Source organism: Bos indicus, chromosome 16 (genome assembly GCF_029378745.1).
Source record: "Bos indicus isolate NIAB-ARS_2022 breed Sahiwal x Tharparkar chromosome 16, NIAB-ARS_B.indTharparkar_mat_pri_1.0, whole genome shotgun sequence".
Lineage (NCBI taxonomy): Eukaryota > Metazoa > Chordata > Mammalia > Artiodactyla > Bovidae > Bos > Bos indicus.
In genome coordinates this window covers 35,939,205-35,960,534 of record NC_091775.1, presented here as the reverse complement: position 1 = coordinate 35,960,534, position 21,330 = coordinate 35,939,205, and the positions used below count along the sequence as shown (strand labels likewise).

Here is a 21,330-nt window from a genome sequence, read left to right as displayed (position 1 = left end):
AATTAGAATGTATGATTCCAAATGTAAGAAGAAACTCGACATGCTTTTTGCATTTCCTTTTTATGTAACCAACAACTCCAAACATTTTGTTTTCTACCTGCTGAAATTCTTTTAATCCTTTTATTACCCAGTAGGATCTAGTTCTAAAACATGTTCGCACCTTAGGAAATGACACTATTGGAGTGACCTTTTACTGTTAATAATCACTGTGGCATGATTTTAGATAGATAGATATTGGAGAGTATTTAGCAAACTGGAAAGCATTGGGATAATAAAAGCAGAAAAGACCCAATGAAGACAGAAAACTCACACAGGAGAGTCTGGGAATTTCAAAGAACATGTTCACAAATTTCAAGACATTGCCTGGTCCTGTTCATTTTTTATCAGCCTGTGACAATGAAAGTATACAGAAATATACTTTGTACACAACAATGCTAGGGAGACTCATGTGTCAGTCTCAATAGGGATAAATTGTTGCAGAAAGCTTTCAATTAGATTGATTTTCTCTGAGATAAAAGCCATTCCTCCTAGAAATGTTTTTTGCTTATAGAATCTTTTCTCTGTGTGTTCAGGAACAGTTAAAATCTGGGACTTTGGCAGTGGACAAGAGTTGAAGGTGTTACCAGAAGGGAAAGACTGGAAAGAGGAAGAGCACTGGCTGCACCGCCTGGTTTTCCTGAAAGCTCAGGAGAAACACCAATACTTGCTCCTCTCTTTGGAGCGCAACGGAAAGATCAAAATGATCCAGGTTTGCAATCCCATTTCCACATACTCTATGTGCTCTTCTGGGGAAAATCAACTGAGCGTGGATAATCCCCATTTAACTCTTCTCTTGCCAGCCAGCGGAGGATAGTATTTCTCCACAGCCTTCCTAGGATGTTCCTAATTAACCCTGCCCATGTCCAAGCAAAAAGCAAAAAAGAATAGCTGGTCGACACTGCCCATCCAATGTTTGCTGAAGGGATTAGCAGGATCCTTCTGGAGTAGATATCAAGAAGATTAAATTTACATACAGCTACCACCTCTGACATGGTTTATATTCTCATTGGAGGAATCCCAGGGACGGGGGAGCCTGGTGGCTGCCGTCCATGGGGTCGCACAGAGTCGGACACGACTGAAGTGACTTAGCAGCAGTAGCAGCAGCACCGGCAGAGCTGCTCCCCAGTAGGCTTTATGAAAGGGAGCAATGATTCCTCTCGGAATCATATAACCCATAATGCATTCAGGGACGTTCAAGTCACTTTTTCAGTTTGTCATCAAAACTGCTTTGTGTACTTAACGGTTAATACGGCAATCTGTTTAAGGATGTTTTGGAAGGATTGAGGTATGGGCGGAGGAGCCTGGTAGGCTGCAGTCCATGGGGTCCCTAAGAGTCGGACATGACTGAGTGACTTCACTTTCTCTTTTCACTCACGCGTTGGAGAAGGAAACGGCAACCCACTCCAGTGTTCTTGCCTGGAGAATCCCAGGGATGTGGGAGCCTGGTGGGCCGCCATCTCTGGGGTTGCGCAGAGTCGGACACGACTGAGGTGACTTAGTAGTAGTAGGTAGACTAAATTTGTTTTTCCTGTGTGTCTTTTACCACCTAAGTACACTAAAGCCTTCTTCATGCTTAAAATGAAAACTGTATCATTTACTCTGGCTGTTGAGTGATATTTCCCTGCCTAGGACTCAAGGATGCTTTGCCCTTATTCTTCCCCCTTTGAAGACAGGAGTGAAAAACTTCCTTGATTCAACTAATCTTTGTTTGCCCTCTGAACAATCCAAAATGGCTCTGTACTAGAAAGGAAGTTCTTCAGTGGAAAGAAATAGCTGTAAATTTCTTTTAAAAGATTTTCTTTGTAATTCTTCCATGATGAGAATGTGGAATTCTTACCGAGGGACACAATTTCCTCAATATATAAGATGAAATACTGAGAAATGTGGTTAAAATTTGAATAACATAAAGACCAAAGGAAAAAGATTAATGTTCTTTTAGATAATTTAGACACAAACAGTCAAGGAATCAACACAATTCTATTTAATTATGTATTAAGTAATTTGTAGTAAAGTGAAAACAAGTTGATAGCCAAGTCAATACATGACTAAATCAACGTTTGGTCTGATTTTTCTTTTTCTTTTTTTTGCTGAATTGACAAAATAAAGCAATAATTTAAGTATCATCTAAACATAGCCATATTCTTTTGGAAAACAGAACCTGCAGGTAGCATTATCCTTGAAAACTGGGATAGACACTTGTGGGTTTTCAGCCTGTGAAGGAAGAACCTAAAAGATGACACAAAGCAAAGAGGTCATTAGGAAACTGTAACTTTGGACCTGAATAAAGTTTTGGCCAGAGATGGCACCAGTCTTTCTTATAGCTTACCATTTTTTTCAATGGATGGCTTTAGACTGAACATTCTTATTCTTTATTTCCCATTTTTTTTACCACCTGGTCCTGACACACACATGTGCACACCCCTTGCCCCAGCTCATGCAGTCATTCATGTTGACAACTTTACTTTCATCAGAGCTTGGTCTACAAATCTACTCAATTTCTAGAGACATGAAATAAAACTAAACTCATCTCCACCCTCTTATCCCTTGGAATCTTTAATTACTATAATGTTTAAAAAATAAAGAAGTAATAAATAAAACAAGCTCACTTACTCCCTAAAAAAGTGGCACTGTAGAAAGGAACTTATTAGCAATATACTCTCAAATGTGACAATGTATTAATTTCTCTGTTTTAAGTTAGTGCAATCCCAGCAGACAAAATCTGCTATTATAAACACTCCTTTTTAAAAACTGCAAAATGGAGCATTGTGCTGTTCCCACATCAAAATTGCTTTTAGATCTACAATAGCAGTTTTTGCTTTGATTATTTTGATTTTTTATGTCTCCTGAACTCCATAGATTGAACTTGATGAGGACTGAAAACCTCTCTTATTCATATTTGTATTCTTGCTCTGCCCAGAGTAGGTGTTCACTAAGGACTGACAGAATGAAGAAATATAAGAAACCCCTTGTAAGGTATACAATAGTAGATCTATGGGGCATTTTACGGTATTTTATTAATGCTTGAGGGGGAAAATTTACATTCAGGAGAATGTTGAAAACATTATTTTTATTATTATTGATATCTTATTATTTGCTTATCACTTATTATCTGCCTTCCCTGGTAGCTCAGACGGTAAAGCATCTGCCTACAATGCGGGAGACCTGGGTTCAATCCCTGGGTCAGGAAAATCCCCTGAAGAAGGAAATGGCAACCCACTCCAGTATTCTTGCCTGGAAAATCCCATGGACTGAGGAGCCTGGTAGGCTACAGTCCACGGGTCACAAAGAGTCAGACACGACTGAGAGACTTCACTTTCTTTCTTCACTTTATTATCTGCCTATTCAAAGTAAAATATGGTTTGATTTACATACTTAATTTTTGGAATACTTTCATTTATTCACTCATTTTTTTCAGTAACCATTTACCAAATGTTTACCATGAACCAGAAAGATATCTCCCATTTCACAATGGAACTTATAATTTAATAAGAAGGACTGATATTGATCCACCTGTTATATGTGTTATGAATGCTTACACAAAGTGCTATAGAAATTAATGATGGCAGGTGGTGCCTAGCCTAATCTGGGAGTCAGAGAAGACTGCTTTCCTCTGATTTCCAACTAAACTCAACACAATTCAAGAAATATTTTGTGTGCTCCACATACAGTAGGTATTTTTCTAAATCCCAGGATTCTATATTATATAACTACTCAGGAAAGTCACTGAAAGCCATGAAACACTGTGGATAAAATATTTTCTAAATCTCCCAGCTGGTACTAAAGAGATGACAATATAGTAAGTAAATAGCAGACCAAAGTTTTAGTGCCTGTGTGTGTGTGCTTAATCGCTCAGTAATGTCTGACTCTTTGCAGCCCTATGGACTGTAGCCTGCCAGGCTCCTCTGTCCATAGAATTTTCCAGGCAAGAATACTGGAGTGGGTTGCTGTTTCTTTTTCCATTCATGAGTTACAGGACCTTTTATTAGGTCTATATGTAACTGCACTGTCTTGAAGTGACAGTGCTGTCAATGAGCAATCCACAACTGGTCTGAGTCTTCTTCCTTTGTAAGCAACTTATTCTTTCTGCACATTTATAAGATGTTATCTTTGTCCTTGGAGTTTAAAGTCTATGCCTCTGTTTGTATCTCTTCTCATCAATTCCACAGGAAACTCAATCTGAAGTCCTACGTACTTCTTCCAGCTCAGGGGATTTTTGTTGTATTATTATTCGTTTCTTAGATGTCTCTTTGGCATATGTTTCTTTTTTTAATTCAGAAACTCATATTATTTGCATATTCAGTTCAGTTGCTTGCACAGTCGTGTCTGACTCATTAGGTCTTCTGAATTTGTCCTCCAGATTTCTTATATTTTTCTCTGTTTTTGTTTTGTTTTAGCTTTGCTGACTCTTGAAATATTTCTCTACTGCTAGGCTATTAGTTCCAGTCTCAGCCAGGCACTGTCTCCTTTAACTCATCAACCAAATTCTTAAACTTGAAGATCATGTGCTGGTTTTTGTTTCTGTTTTGAACTCCCATGCTTTTGAACTGTGGTGTTGAAGAAGGCCCTTGAGAGTCCCTTGGACTGCAAGGAAATCCAACCAGTCAATCCTAAAGGAAATCAGTCCTGAATATTCATTGGAAGGACTGATGCTGAAGCTGAAACTCCATTACTTTGGCCACCTGATGCAAAGAACTGACTCATTGGAAAAGACCCTGATGCTGGGAAGGATTAAAGGTGGGAGGAGAAGGGGATGACAGAGGATGAGATGGTTGGATGGCATCACTGACATGATAGACATGAGTTTGAGTAGGCTCCGGGAGTTGGTGATGGACAGGGAAGCCTGGTATGCTGCAGTCGATGGGGTCGCAGAGAGTTGGACATGACTGAGCGACTGAACTGAAATATTGTTCAGGTTTGCTCAAACAACAGACTGGTTCCAAATAGGAAAAGGAGTACGTCAAAGGCTGTATACTGTCACCCTGCTTATTTAACTTATATGCAGAGTACATCATGAGAAACTCTGGGCTGGAAGAAGCACAAGCTGGAATCAAGATTGCTGAGAGAAATATCAATCACCTCAGATATGCAGATGACACCACCCTTATGGCAGAAGGTGAAGAGGAACTAAAAAGCCTCTTGATGAAGGTGAAAGAGGAGAGTGAAAAAGTTGGCTTAAAGCTCAATATTCAGAAAATGAAGATCATGGCATCTGGTCCCATCACTTTATGGGAAATAGATAGGGAAACAGTGGCAACAGTGTCAGACTTCATTTTTGGGGGCTCCAAAATCACTGCAGATGGTGATTGCAGCCATGAAATTAAAAGACGCTTACTCCTTGGAAGGAAAGTTATGACCAACCTAGATAGCATATTCAAAAGCAGAGACATTGCTTTGCCAACAAAGGTCCGTCTAGTCAAGGCTATGGTTTTTCCAGTGGTCATGTATGGATGTGAGAGTTGGACTGTGAAGAAAGCTGAGAGCCAAAGAATTGATGCTTTTGAACTGTGGTGTTGGAGAAGACTCTTGAGAGTCCCTTGGACTGTAAGGAGATCCAACCAGTCCATTCTAAAGGAGATCAGTCCTGGGTATTCTTTGGAAGGAATGATGCTAAGGCTGAAACTAGTACTTTGGCCACCTCATGTGAAGAGTTGACTCATTGGAAAAGACTCTGATGCTGGGAGGGATTGGGGGCAGGAGAAAAATGGGACAACAGAGGATGAGATGGCTGGATGGCATCACAGACTCTATGGACGTGAGTTTGGGTGAACTCCGGGAGTTGGTGATGGACAGGGAGGCCTGGCATGCTGTGATTCATGGGGTCGTAAAGAGTTGGACATGACTAAGTGACTGAACTGACTGAACTGCTCAAGTTATCGTACTTCCCAGAAGTTCTAGCTACTCTGGGATCTGTTCTGCATGTTTTGTCTATTCTCTCTAGATTCTAGGCCCATTTAACTACAGTTTTTCTTCTCACTGGGCTTTGGCTACTAGAAAAATGCAAGAGGTGACAATCCCAAAGGGAGGATATACAGCCATGGTGTTCTTGAGGGTTGGGGTTCAGCATTCCCCACAGCAGTCCTCTGTTGAGACACCATCAGTACACCTTTCTGCTGCCCATTCTCTTCCCAATTCAAAAGTACCAAAGGCTGTTACACACATGTTCAGATACTCCTCTACGTCCTTGGAAGCAAGGAAAACTACACATAAACCATAGCACACATTGCCCCCTCCACACACACCTCTGGGGATTTAAGGATACTTGCAGATGAAACATCACACTCAAATCTCATCCTAGGAGTGTCTCTGAATAAGGGTCCCCCCCATGTCCTGGAGAAGGCAATGGCAACCCACTCCAGTACTCTTGCCTGGAGAATCCCATGGACGCAGGAGCCTGGTAGGGTGCAGTCCGTGGGGTCGCTAAGATTCGGACATGACTGAGCGACTTCACTTTCACTTTCACATGTCCTTTCTTGGTAAAATGAAATAGTAACTCTAAATAAATCTTTTAAAATATTTTTTAAAATTTAGTTTTCTGTGAATTCAGAAAGTCTGAAAGCTACTATCTGAAATGGTTCAGCTAAAACCAGCTAAACGTATTAAAACCACTGTAGCCAATTTATCTCATCAAGGGAGCCCACGACCCTAACCTAGCTATTGCTCAGTATATCAATATCTGATCACTATTTGGATATTGCTGAGATTCCTTCTAATCCCATGGTGCAAACACTAAAGAATCAATTAATATATAGGAGTACCATTGGCTTACACTTTTGAATATGAGATAACAGAGATGTTAGGTCTACAACTAGGAACATAAAGTTTTTAAAAATAGGAATTTTATCTAAGAACTAAGGAAAATAAGGCCCCATAAACATATATGCTTTGTCCAAGGTCTCACTAGAACTAAGACTAGAAACACATTGTCACCATGCCTAGAACCAATATTCTCTTCATTTTACCACAAGTGGCCTTTCAACCTACAAAGATCCCTGCTCTACCAACAAAATAACCTTTACAAAGTAGCTTTTATTCCCATATAAAAGTTGAAAATTCTAAAACTAAAAGCATCTCACCAACAATAACCAACTAGAAAACAGAAAGAATGATGACAATAGCAAATACAAATCAAAGGTACCTAAAACAAATCCAGCAATAACATACAAGGCTCTTGTGGTGGGGATCTTAAAGGACATAAGGACAACCTGAATAAATGGGATATCACAAAGATATCTTCACTACAGTCAAATTAAAAATAAAAACCTGTCTTAGAAAACAAAGTAGAAAAACAAGTCACAGACTGTGAAAAGACAAATGCACCCCAGGTAAATAAGATTAGGAACCAGACTATCAAAAGAAACAACACAAATCCAGAAGAAAAAGAAACAGCCCAACAGAAAATGGACAAAGAACAGATAAGAAAATCAGATGGTTCAAAAATACATGAAAAATATGGTCAACTTACAAAATTAGGAAAATGTGATTAATGTAATTAATAAATTTAAAAAAATTTAAATGTTCTATTTTAAAACTATCAGATAGCCAAAAATAATTTTTAAAAATTCAAATGAAACCAAGTTTTGACAAGAATGTTAAGAAAGAACTGGATGCACATATCTTACAATTTAATAATTCTACACCAGGTACATGCGCTAGAAAATATGCCATTTGTCCATAAAAACATGCAGTGAAAAAGTCACAGCCTGAACACTCACCAGTAGGAGAATGGATAAGTAAATAGTTGTATATTCATACAATACTATAAAGGAGTTAAAAATAAATGAACTAGCTGCTGCTGCTGCTAAGTCACTTCAGTCGTGTCCAACTCTGTGCGACCCCATAGACGGAAGCCCACCAGATTTCCCCGTCCCTGGGATTCTCCAGGCAAGAACACTGGGATGGGTTATCATTTCCTTCTCCAATGCATGAAAGTGAAAAGTGAGAGGGAAGTTGCTCAGTCGTGTCTGACTCTTAGCGATCCCATGGACTGCAGCCTACTAGGTTCCTCCATCCATCGGATTTTCCAGGCAAGAGTACTGGAGTGGGGTGCCATTGCCCTCTCCAAAATGAACTAGAGTGCCACATAATTACTTGTATAAATCTCAAAAATAAATTAAGTGAAACCAGCAAGGTGAGTAAGAAACCATAAAGTTTGATATCATTTTATAAAAAGGTTAGAAGCCTGAAAGCAATATCATATCATGTAACATACATATGAAAAGTGTTAGTCACTAGGTCATGTCTGACACTTTGTGACCCTGTGGGCTGTAACCTCCCAGGCTCCTCTGTCCATGGGATTCTCCATGTACTGGAATGGGTTGCCATTTCCTTCTTCAGGGGATATTCTTGACCCAGGGATCAAACATGGGTCTCTTGCATTGCAGGTGGATTCTTTACCATCTGAGTTGCCAGGGAAGCTATATATATGACTAATACCTGAATATGGCATGTGGGTATAAACTTTGATGACTAAAACCATATGTGGGTTACTAGTTACCTCTAGAAAGTAAAGAAAGAGGAATTATATTAGTGAGGGACAGGTAAAGCTTAATATCTGATAAAGCTGAGTGGTAAGTATATCACTGTATGTTCTATTTTTCTCTATGCCATTAAAACAGCTCAAAATAGTTAACTGAATTTTTCATGTACTCACTGGATTTCTATTAAAGGGTAAAGAAGATGATATTTACCTTGCGGTGATATGGGAGCTGCCTGATGTTGTGCCTGTCCTACAAAGTGGGAATCGTATTGTGCATCTAAGGGTGTCTACTAAAGAAAGGAGCATGGCTATTCCCTTCCCAGATGTAGAGCTGATAGTTGAGAAAAACTTTTCTCAGCGTGTTGGTGTAAGTTTCTTCTTGAGTTTTTTTCCTTTATATTATGAAAAATTACAAACATATACAAAAGTAGAGAAAATAATACAATGTATTTTCATGTACTGTTAGCCAGCTTCAAAAAGTATCTGTTATGGCCAATTTTTTTCCTCATTATTTCTACCACTTCCTCATGACCATTGTCAATGGATGGATTATTTTGAAGCAAATCCTCAACATTGTGTAACTTTATCCCTAAATATTTCAGTATGTATCTCTAAACAGTAATGACTCAAAAATAGAACAATGGTACCAGTATTTTCTCAAATATTTTCTAAGATAATTTATAAGACATCTTTAATATAATCACATCACAGTTTCCAATTTTCCCAGATCTTCTCATACAATATATACTTCTTACAGTTTGTTTCAACCAGAATCCAATCAAGGCCCATTTGTTGCATTTGGTTGATGTCTCTTTAAAGCTGTAATCATCTTTCCCTATCTTTTTTCCCCTTGTAATTCATTTCTTAACGATACTAGACAATTGGTGCCTGGTTTCTCATTTTCCAGATTTTGCTGACTGCACCCTTGTGGTAAATTGAAGAGGTTCTTTTTTACTTCGTTTAATCTGGTAATTATGTCTGGTGCATACAGCTTTGATTTAAAAAAAAGACTCTATACTACATGGAGGTCACTATAGTACACGTGTCATTACCTCCATCAAAGTTCACATAATTTTTTTTGGGGGGGGGATGTCAGCAGCCATTAATGATCACTACCTAGGTTTATTATTTCATTCAGAGTTGCCATTTTACCTTACTCTGATTAATTTGTTAGCTGGAATGTGTCTCTAAGCAAAAACTATGATCAACTATTTGGTTGAGGTACAGTTCAGACAGGAAATCAAAGTAACTGACTGTTTTCTTGCATTTATCAGTTTTCAAAGTAAGAAACTGGTTTTCTAGCATCCTACAAAAATGGTCAGTGCATTTTATTTGTTTAGTATCATTATCAGATCACAAATTTAAATATTCTTGATGTGTTTCAGTCTACTGCATTATTGATTAATTCTTAAATTGTCCCATCTCAAGCTAGTTGGACACTTCAGGTTTCTGAGTTCTTTTGATATGACCCTAGTAGTTCTGGATAAGTTTCAGGTATGACAAGTTTTCAGATTAAATATTTTTAAGTACATGCATCATTTGTCTATTCTTTGTTTATATTTCTATCTAGATTTTTCTTTTTTCTAATGTATTAAAAAGCTCTTTATATATTAGGAATATAAGAATATACACATATATGTAAAATGATTAGGAATATGTATTAGGAATATCAGTCCTCTGTGAGAGAAGTTTCAAATATTTTTTCCCATTTTCTTATTTGTGTTTTCACTTTGTGTATGGTCACTTTTGCCATGGCAATGCTAATTTCTGAGCAGCTTGGTGTAGATGAGGTTTCAACAGTTTTATTAGAAACTACTCTTGAAAATAATCACAGTTATTCTTTCAGCTCCACTCAGGGAGTCCATTAGCATTTCATGTTTTCATCTATCTAAAAATAGCTAGGTTGTTTTAACGTCTCCTAGATTTCGACAAGAAGGGTAAGTTTGGGATCATGTCAAGAGGTCACAAAATTGTTGTTCACATTTTCTGGCTAATTATTATTTCACCATGTTTACATTATATGATTTTAATTAGATTTTCAAATATCAGTTAATAAAATTTCAACCTTTTGTTTTCAGCTTTTATTTTTTAAGCTTCTTATATTGCTCTGGTGATATCACTTATTGATATCTGGTTAATTTTTTTCTTGCTGTCCTAAATATTGTTTAAAAAATCTAAATAAGGAAAATATATCATCAGACTATTTCTGTTACAGGATATTCTCCGATTTTCAAAATTGTAAGTAGATTGAAAGAAACCAATATTGTTTTCCACACACAGATAAAAAGAAGTATCTCCTGACAAGTCCTTAGTAGTACATCCTTAGAGTTACAGAACCAGGGTCCGTAACGCCCTAATTTAGGATCCTTGAATTCTCTGTCCATGGGTGGACTTCCAGGGGTGTAAAAAGTCTTTGTAATTATAAAATCTCTTTTCTGAATAGTGTATGGTTCATAGGTTTTTCTTTCTCAACATTTCATTATGAAAAATTTCACAAATATAGAACAACTGGCAGCTTTATATAATGAGCACCTATAAAACCCTTCACTTAAAATTTACTCTTTACAAATATTTTGCAATATTTGCTTCATTGCATATGTAGTTACATATTCATCCCCTACTCACCCTTCAATCCTCCTTGTTTTTAAAATGTATTTCAAAGTAAGATGATGATATCAGTACATATCATCCCCAGACACATTCAGTATATGTATCTTCAAGTAGAATTTACTATTTACGTTTTTTTAGTAAAATTTAAAAATAATAAAATGCACAGAATTCAAGTGTGCTATTCAATGAATTTGAATAGGAATATATTCAAAACACAATCCAAACCCCATCAAGATAAAACACACTTTTAAACCCTGCCAATCAATACTTGCCCCTCACTCAAGACAACTACTGCTCTAATTTTTTTTAGATTTGTTTTTCCTTCTTCTAGAATGCTATGTAAGTTGAATCACACAGTATATACTAAAATATTCTTTAGTGGGCTTTTAAGACTTTTGTATGTCACTGCATGTATTTTTAATGAGCACCTACTAGGTATCCTGTCCCAGGGGTCATTAACTTACTGAGCTCACTGGGCAGGATGTAGGTTTCATGCCACCATTGTTTTATTGTTTTAGGGCATCTGTATAGTCAAAGCTGTAGTTTTTCCAGTAGTCATGTACAGATGTGAGAACTGGGCCATAAAGAAGGCTGAGCGCCAAAGAACTGATGCTTTTGAATAGCCGTGCTAGAGAAGACTCTTGCGAGTCCCTTAGACTGCAAGATCAAACCAGTTGATCTGAAAGGAAATCAACCCTAAATATTCATTGGAAGGACTGTTGCTTAAGCAGAAGATCTAATACTTTGGCCGTCTGATGTGCAGAGCCGACTCACTGGAAAAGACCCTGATTCTGGGAAAGATTGAAGGCAAAAGGAGAAGGGGGTGGTAGAGGATGAGATGGTTAGATAGCATCACCAACTGAATGGACATGAATCTGAGTAAACTCTAGGAGATAGTGGAGGAGAGAGGAGTCTGGTGTGCTGCAGTCCATGGGGTCACAAAGAGTCAGACATGACTTAGCAAATGAACAACAAAAAATGACTGATAAACTGAAAGACATGCTATCTTTCCCCAGAACTCTCAAAACAAAACTCTAATGGAAAATCTGATGACTTCATCCAGATCAACAGGAATTAACATTATGGGATCAGATGAACTGATAAACATGGTTTATAACTTTATGACTTTTTGGAAAATATACTAGTTTTAATCTTTGTTTTCCAAACGAGGTTTCCTCTTATGCTATAACTTACAACAAAGTTGATAAAGTATAGCTTTGTAAACAAAGATGTAATCGTTGTTTTAATCTGTTCTTCATTTCCAAATGTGTTTTGTGCCTCCATGCTGCCCTATGACTTTGTTAATATTACTAGCTGTATTACTTATATCCTGTCTATTTTATAAGGTTGTTGTCTCTTACTGTACCCAACTTATAACTAGGCCCTGTGACAAAACTAATGATGGCTAAACATTTTGAGGAAATAGATCACATTTATGACACATAAAATAATTCTAATAGTGTGATTCTAGGTACGGAAAGAAGCAATAAGGTGAAAACATTTCCTGGATCATAATGGACTAGTAAGACAGAGGATCCAGAGAATCTTTAATTATCAACAGAACCTAATTCAGAAATTAACATCCAAAGTGGCATATCAACAAAAATTTTTGCCAAATCTAAAAAGAATGTCCTAGCACCATGGGACAAAAATTGGTCATGAAATGTCTCCCAGGTATTGCTCAAACTTTGGACCAAGGTAAAGAACTGAGAAATAAAATATTATCTGCCATATCAGTAAAAAAAGATATCACAGTCATCAGTGATTGTAGCCAACTCTGACGGTGAGCTGGTAAGTCCTGAGGGAACTCAGGAAGGAAACAAAGAATACTTACCATCTAGCAGCCATCAGACTGCAGCCACTTCTGATGGTGAGCCCTGAGGAAACTCGGGATGTGAAAACAGGATACTGGCCCCAGATAGCTGAGGTGCATATCAAAGGAATGAACAGAGCCCAAACTCTTGCATCTTCTCATATATAGAAAAGTGTTAAATTCCTTAAATTGAGTTTTCTTTTATTAACTGTAATCTTCTGTGTCCTTTGTTGGATAATTCCTATATATCCTAAGGTGCATATCAAAGGAATGAACAGAGCCCAGACTCTTGCATCTTCTCATATATAGAAAAGTGTTAAATTCCTTAAATTGAGTTTTCTTTTATTAACTGTAATCTTCTGTGTCCTTTGTTGGATAATTCCTATATATCCTAGCTTCCTCCTCACTTCCTTGGAGCAGTTTTCCCAGGATTACTTAAGATGCTATCTCCTGGACGTCTGTCAAATAAAACATAAATTCTCAAAAAAAAAAATTGTATGTAATTAACATTTTATCTGAATTAGCAGTTATCTGAATGCTTGAATTTTATTAAAAATTTCTCTGGGTTTACTGACATTTTGTTTAACTATATATCCCAAGAACCTAACATAGTAGGTATCAAAAAATACTTGAGGCAAGACAACTGAAATATATCAAATAGCACTGGCAAAAGAAGTCCCTAGTGATATTTAGAAAAAGCTTTCATAGAGTGGCATGGAGCAGAAGCTAGGCCATGGGTGAAAGGAAGATCAGCAAGTTAGAAGAGCTAATATAGGATATTCTGTCAAGAAGTTTGAAGAGAAGAGAAAGATGGGAAGGTAATTTAATGGTTGATAGTTTAGGCTGAAGGAAGAAGACAACAGATGAGTATATTTTTTCTTGCTTTATTAAATTCTACAAATTAAAGCATTTTATGCCAAAATAATTTAGATTTTACTAAATTTCATGCTTTAGGATTTAAATATATACTTTTTTTGGTTTAAGTTAATGAGAGAACAAAGTATACACATTGTCTTTGCACGGTGCTTAGATACTGTGTTCATGATGGTCACTGGGTCTGTTTCTTTCCCTCTTCAGAATCCTGCTGTTAGTATAGAAGTGAACTGCATTGATCTATTACAAACAGAAGGATATAATTTGATAGCTACTGGAACCTTAAATGGTGTGATCATCTTATGGAATTTTGTAACATCAACTGTCAAAGAAGTGTGAGTTGAATTGTTTCCTTAAATACTATTTCCTTAAAAAGCTGCACTGCAGAAGAGTCAAAGTAACATTCATTACTTAAAAAAAAAAAAAAGCAATACATAAAAGTGATGATAATTTTCTCAAGGAGCCTTTCCTGGAGGTTATCTTTATAAGCAGGGTATGTACTAAGTGTTTAAATCCCATAATGATATGAATAAAGTAAACCTTTATTATTTGTATTCCCAAGTGCTTTTACATTTACTCTTCTTGAGTATGTACTACAGTATGTACTTTATGTACAAAGAGTATGTACTAAAGTTAGTATATGCTTTCCATGTATAATCTTGTCCAAATACATAACTTTAACAAATATTTAAAATATGTAGTAATTTTAAACAATAATCTAAGAGTTTCAAGCACACATATCCAATTGCCTATTAGCAATTACCATATGGATGACTAACAAGACCCTTAAAGCCCCCCATGCCCAAGATTTCCTCCCAATCTACCGTCCCCCATCTTGTCTGGTATTCCCAGTGACACCAGCGTCAAATGGTGAGAGGTAATTAAGATGGGTTTTCCTTCTCATTCACCACTCCAACACATCCAGTTTATTGGGGTGGTCAAAAAGTTCTTTTGGGTTTTTCCATAAGCTCTTATGGAAAAAGAGCTCCACCCAATACTACAGGGCAGTACTAACAAGGGCATTACATATTCAATTCTACATCTCAACCAACTAGATTTGCTCTGTTCCACAAAATTTACCCTCCCCTGGAAATCTAGTTCTAAATATGCTTACCATTGGTTATAAGGGATATAATGTAACATTGTATTATTTGTTATGGATGGGTTAAAAATAATAACCTTTCCTCAGTTGTGTAATTGGGCTCTAAGTAAGGGCCGTATATCACCCTATATCTAGAGAGTTTCTAAAGTTGTACTTCAAGGTATAAGATGGCCAAGAACCTTAACAATGAATTAAAAATAAAATAAATTCTATTTAAGCATTTGGGGGAAGGAAAGAGGTATAAAGGAGAAGAGAGTCAGAGAAGACAGGGGAAAAGAAGAAGAAAAAGCGAAAGAAATCTCTGCCTCTCCTAGCTACAGTACCTGCATATGTCTTCCTGGACTCTATGCCCCTTTTCAGTCCATGTCAGAGTTTTTACTTTTAGCCAAGTTTTGGGAGGAAATATTCCTTTCTTTTTGGGACTCTGGGTATGCTTTTCTTTGAACCTTAAGCTGAAGTAGCTGTTTCTGCAAACCCTTCCTCTTTACCTCAGCCCAGGGTCTGCTGGGCCCTGCCCCTAGAATTCCTGTCATCCTTCAGTTCCTTTCCTCCAATCCTTGCTTTTCTCACAGACTGTATACGTGTCACTTTATTCCTAAATAATAACACCACACAATTCCTCATCTTCTTATTAATACAGTTTTCACACTGTGTCAGCTTATGTATGACTCACTATTTTGGGAAAGCAGCTACTAGACTAAAAATGCAAAGACCATAACCTACTGCCACAGCTTAAAAGAGATTGCAGCTCCCCTGAGAATATTCCCAGTTCAAAGGTGGAGATTCTTCTTGAATCTATTCTTGAAGGGCTAGGCAGTTTGCCAAGGGATGCATGCAAATCCAGCACCCAAAGAAGAATAACTGACTACAATGGGTCATACAGTGTCCTCTTCCCACAAAAAGGTGATTATATTAAAACAATTGATTTAGAATCACTGGAGTATTTTGCAAAACATATAATTTAACTGTCCAAAGTAATCCAGGTCCAGTTTAAAGACTCTAAAGTTAAGGATGGCCATCTCTACCTCTACCTCAAACTTTGTCTAACAGCCCTTCTCCAGTCAGGAGAAATAGTCCTTTTTCTGTTCCAAGTCCTATGCTTTTTTGAGGGTGCAAACTAGAAATTGTTATTGGTAATGAATAATCCACTTTACCATGCAGTTCACTTGCGGAGCAGAAATACATAAAAAGTTGGAGCTCAACAAGTCATCAAATTTGCAGTCTCCTCCTTTGAGCTTGGTTCACTCCCCAGCAGGTCCTTCATCACTTGTCCATCCAAATTAGGAGAGGTAATTTTCACTAAAGGAAAAAGAACAGTTTGTTACAACATCTATTTCCTATAAGGAATATCAAACATGGCTTTAAAAGCCTACTATGAAGTGCCAGGGCAGATGGTGGGGGACCAGCCTTCTGCTTCCATGAAACTACCTAGGAAGGTGTTTTTGGGAATCTGAGTCAATTGGAGACTGGAGCAGGAAGAATAGTGTGATTACTGAATTACCTGCTTTCCTTTTCCGCTTAATTATAAGGTGCTTGAGGGTAGTAACTACATTTTATTCTAATTTCTCACTGTACTTATTCAAAGAGTAGAAATGTATTCTTTAAACTGTATGAAACTTCCAGGAGGTTGTATAAGTTCACTCTCTGAACTAATAGACAAACTGATTGAATTAAAAGACTTCTAAACACTAAAAGATCATGTTGTTATATAGATGTTTATTAAGAAAGAATTCAAATGCTATACTTTTGGGTTTTCTCTCCATGTTCAATGATAATCAACATTTCAGGAGTTGATTACCTCTGCGTGGAATATATAATAATGTACGTTACCTTATTTGTAAATTTTTATCTTGTGAATGTATGCTTATTCCTAGGTATAGACCAGAAGATTGCTTCACTGTAGACCCTGATTTGGACCCTAAACGCTTTAGAATTAATGACATACTATTTCTCTTTCGTAATCCTGAATGTGTAAGGTAACTCAGCACTTACTGATCAAGAAATACTGTCTGGGACTTAAGTGGATGATATAAAAAGAGTTCTCCTCATCCCAGCATTTAGGAAGGTACAATTGAGAGAAGGGTCTTCCCAGGTGGCACTAGTGGTAAAGCTTCCACCTGACAATGCAAGAGATGCAGGAGATGTGGGTTCGATCCCTGGGGCCAGAAGATCCCCTGGAGGAGGAAGATGGCAACCCACTCTAGTATTGTTGCTTGAAAAATTCCATGGACAAGAGGAACCTGGTGGGCTACGGTCCACGGGTCACAAAGAGTCAGACACAACTGAATGACTGAGCACACACACACACAACTGAGGGGAGATATATTTGGACTGACATACTTGGCTTCAGCTTTCTTCCCTATTACTGTTTTTGTAAATGGGTGGCCCTAGGGGGATCTAATTGCCGTGTGGTTATCCAGTTTCCCCTTACCATTTCAGTCCCACAGCAGAGAGGAAAACTGCTCACTTGACCCCACTTGCAGCTAAAATACAACTCTATCAGCACTGATATAAAGCAGAAAAAAAAAAGATTTATAGGGAAAATATGAAAGATCATATGGAAGCAGGTTTCATATGACATCCGCTATAACTGAGCAATCATCATCCATTCCAAGAGAGCAAGGGATTTTTTTTTTTTTTAAGTTTAAGAAAAGGTGTTTTTCCTATTTATATTTGCCTGAGAGCTCTGATTTCAATAGGCAATGAAAAACACATCTCTGGAGAGAAATCAAAGGCTTATGTACTATCTCATCATCCAGAAGTGAGCCAGAATATAACATCTTCCTTACTCCTTGACTTGAAATGTTCTGAGAATATTTTGAGGACCTCATCTGTATATATCTGCACCAGAACACTATGCCAGTTTTCAGCCCATTGTAGCAGAATTAGAAACTATAGAGCAGAAGTTACTAGGTTTTCCAAGCCTCCTCACAGCCACCTCACTCCTCACCATTTCAGTGTCAGAGCCTCTGGGACTAAATGTAGCCGTAACAGTGGGAAAGAACAGATTTTTATTTCCTACACCTGAGCAGTATCCACACTAAAATCCAGAGATGCTAAAAAAAAAAAAAAAAGTAACCAGCTTAAATTAAAACAGAGGAGAGCACCTTCTGAGTATGAAAAAATATCTTAACTTTTCCTCCTTGGGCTTCCTCCCTCTCCTTATAGGAGATCAAGTCAGGATTCTGTATGTTCTTCATCCCAGTGTGATTCTAGCAAGGGTCCACAGAGTAGCAAGGTAAGCAAGAGAAAAGGAGAGTGTGCCTTCCTGTTATTGCCAATGTTTGCTCAATAATTTGTTGCACGTAGTAGGTAAAATCTTTTTTGTTTTCCCTAAAAAGCAATGTCTAAACTGTTTTTATCTTTTTTCCCACTATTTTTCAAGGCTTTCCTATATGCAATAATAAATAAATAAATTTATTTATTTCATGAATAAAATAAATTACATAGGCTATTTTTATGCTTATTAAATAATAATTTTAGACTATCTCTTTTGCTAAAAAGTATTATATACATTTCACAGAGGAAAGAGACAGCATGTGATTATGTTACAACACAATGTAATGAAATGGTTTTCAAACTGTGTTCTTGGTTTCATATTTTATATTTTTTTATATATTTTTATTTCTAGTTGAGATTTTGTTTGAAGGAAAGTTTTCACTGTATAAATTATTTTAAAAGCACTAGCATAGTGGAAATAATCAGCTTGTAAGGATGTATCAAACAGACTTGTACTTAAATCCAAGCTTTAGAGATGTCACTTAACCTCTGAGTTTCCATTTCTTCAGCAATACAAAAAGGGAATAGTAGAACCTAACTGGTATGGTTGTTAATGGAATTAGAGACATTATACACCAAGAATGTAGCAAGCTCTAGGTATTTAATTACTCTCGTTATTATGCTACACTGGAGCCACTAGGAAAAGGCTGTGTTATAAATACCCTACTTATAAACATGAAAATCACTGCAATGCATCTTTTCAAAGAATTAATTGTAAAGTAACTTTAAAGTTAATGCTTGGAGATATAAATTTAACTATGACAAAAATCTATTCATTCAGTGTATCACATTTCCTTACAATACCATAAATATTCTCTTTCTCCCCAAATTCAGGGAAGCAAACAGAGCATACATGAGAGTGAGCTTAAAGGTTAGTATGAAATCGCCTCCCTTTCTTCACTTCTTTGCCACAGGGAGTTTAGGTGAGACTACTTAGAATTAATGTATATTCTTTTTTGTGACTAAATGCTGAGGTGCTATAGGATTCAGTAATCTAAGAGACAGAGTTTACATTATTATGATGCTTTTATAACTATTAACTTTAGATTTTAAAAATCCAAAGTACTACTGAGCTTCTTAGTCTCCAGCCTGCTGCCCTGAAGCTTATACTAGATTCATAAGCCTTTTTTTACTGTATAGGACTCATACTGGATGTATACCTAGTTTTAACTACCATGTACAGTACAGAGGCTTTTGTAATAGAACCCAAAATGAGCTCTTTTAGTTTTTTCCAGTAATACAGGATTCCATTTGTTAAAAGTTTTTTGTTCTCTGCACTGACTGAAGTTCTCTAAGATTTAAAAAAAAAATTTTTTTTTAATTCTAGGGAAAAGAATGTGAGTTTTTTTTTTTTTTCTATTTTCCTACTTGCTTCCTCTTTTATATTCTATAAAATTTGAAATGCCAAGTACAACAAACACTGGTAACTCACTAATTTTCCAACAGGTGAGCAAACAGATGTTGCTGTGAGAGAGCAACAGCCAGTGGACAAAAAGCCTCCCGGAGGCACCAATGAAACAGATGCTCAACCACCACCTATCCTCGTCACTGCACATGAGGACGGACATCTCCGCTTGTGGACTATGGAGGTCAGGGCCTGTCATTTACCTGGAACAGCAAAGAACGGGAAAGATAAAAAGGATTATTGAATAAACCTTAGCCCCCTAAGGTTCGATATAGCATCTAATTTTATTAGTGTTCAATCTTCTAGCCAAATGGCTGGTTTTGCAGTCTACTCACTGAAAATACTACTCAAAAATTTAGGTCAATTTTGTAACTCAAAAGATCAAATCATCAAAACTGCTAAGACAACTACTGTATTTCCGATCTTTCTTTACATTGAGCTACAAATACATCCCACTATATATTTCATTGGATATTTAAATAATCAGTTCAGTCACTCAGTAGTGTCCAAGTCTTTGCAGCCCCATGGACTGCAGCATACCAGGCCTCCCTGTCCATCAAAAACTCCCGGAGCTTACTCAAACTCAAGTCCATCAAGTCGATGATGCCATCCAACCATCTCATCCTCTGTCATCCCCTTCTCCTCCCATCTTCAATCTTTCCCAATATCAGGGGTCTTTTCCAACGAGTCAGTTCTTCACATCAGCTGGCCAAAGTATTGGAGTTTCAGCTTCAGCATTAGTCCTTCCGATGAATACTCAGGACTGATTTACTTTAGGATGGACTGGTTGGATCTCCTTGCAGTCCAAGGGACTCTCAAGAGTCTTTTCCAACACAACAGTTCAAAAGCATCAATTCTTTGGTGCTCAGCTTTCTTTATAGTCCAACTCTCCCATCCATACATGACTACTGGATGGACCTTTGTTGGCAAAGTAATGTCTCTGCTTTTTAATATGCTGTCTAGGTGGGTTATAGCTTTTCTTCTAAGGAGCAAGCATTTTTAAATTTCATGGCTGCAGTCACCATCTGCAGTGATTTTGGAGCCAAAAAAATAAATAAAATAAAATAAAGTCTGTCACTGTTTCCATTGTTTCCCCATCGACTTGCCATGAAGTAATGGAGATGAAGTCATGAAGATGGCAGAGTAGAAGGATGTGTGCTCATCCTCTCCTGTGAAAACTCCAAAATTACAACTCACTGCTGAACAACCATCAACAGGAGAACGTTGGATCCCACCAAAAAAAGATACCCAACGTCCAAGGGCATAGGAAAAGCCCCAGCAAGATTGTAGGAGGGGTGATATCACATTTAGAATTGAACCCCTTACCTGCCAGAGACGCTTGGAGGGTTCAAACAAACCTTGTGCACACCAGGGCTCAGAGACTCCACAGAGACTGAGCCAGAACTGTGTTTGACTGTATTCTGTGGAGACAGCAATGGAGTGCACCAGGGGCAGGGGGTCTGGGTGCAGTCAATGTGGGTATGGCATAGGGCATAAGCCCTCTTGGAGAAGGTCACCATTAACCCCACCATAGAGCTGCCAGATCTTATGCAGGACTGGGGAAACAGACACTTGGAAGGCACAAATAAAACTTTGTGTACACTAGGACCCAGGAGAAAGGAGCAGTGATCCCACAAGAGACTGACCCAGATTTGCCCATGAGTGCCCAGGAGTCTCTGGTGGAGGTGTGGGTCAGTGGTAGCCTGCTGCAGGGTTGGGGGCACTGAGTGCAG

General features: G+C 37.6%; 1 protein-coding gene across 1 annotated transcript in view; it reads left to right on the top strand.

Moving 5' to 3' along the window:
- WDR64 (WD repeat domain 64) overlaps window positions 1-21,330 on the top strand; it is a 121,030-nt gene that overhangs the window by 66,257 nt on the left and 33,443 nt on the right. The window contains exons 14-20 of the mRNA XM_070768109.1: window positions 573-748; window positions 8,706-8,882; window positions 14,016-14,146; window positions 16,788-16,889; window positions 18,082-18,151; window positions 19,027-19,063; window positions 19,639-19,781. Coding sequence (XP_070624210.1) covers window positions 573-748; window positions 8,706-8,882; window positions 14,016-14,146; window positions 16,788-16,889; window positions 18,082-18,151; window positions 19,027-19,063; window positions 19,639-19,781 — 836 coding nt within the window. The remainder of the gene's footprint in view (window positions 1-572; window positions 749-8,705; window positions 8,883-14,015; window positions 14,147-16,787; window positions 16,890-18,081; window positions 18,152-19,026; window positions 19,064-19,638; window positions 19,782-21,330) is intronic.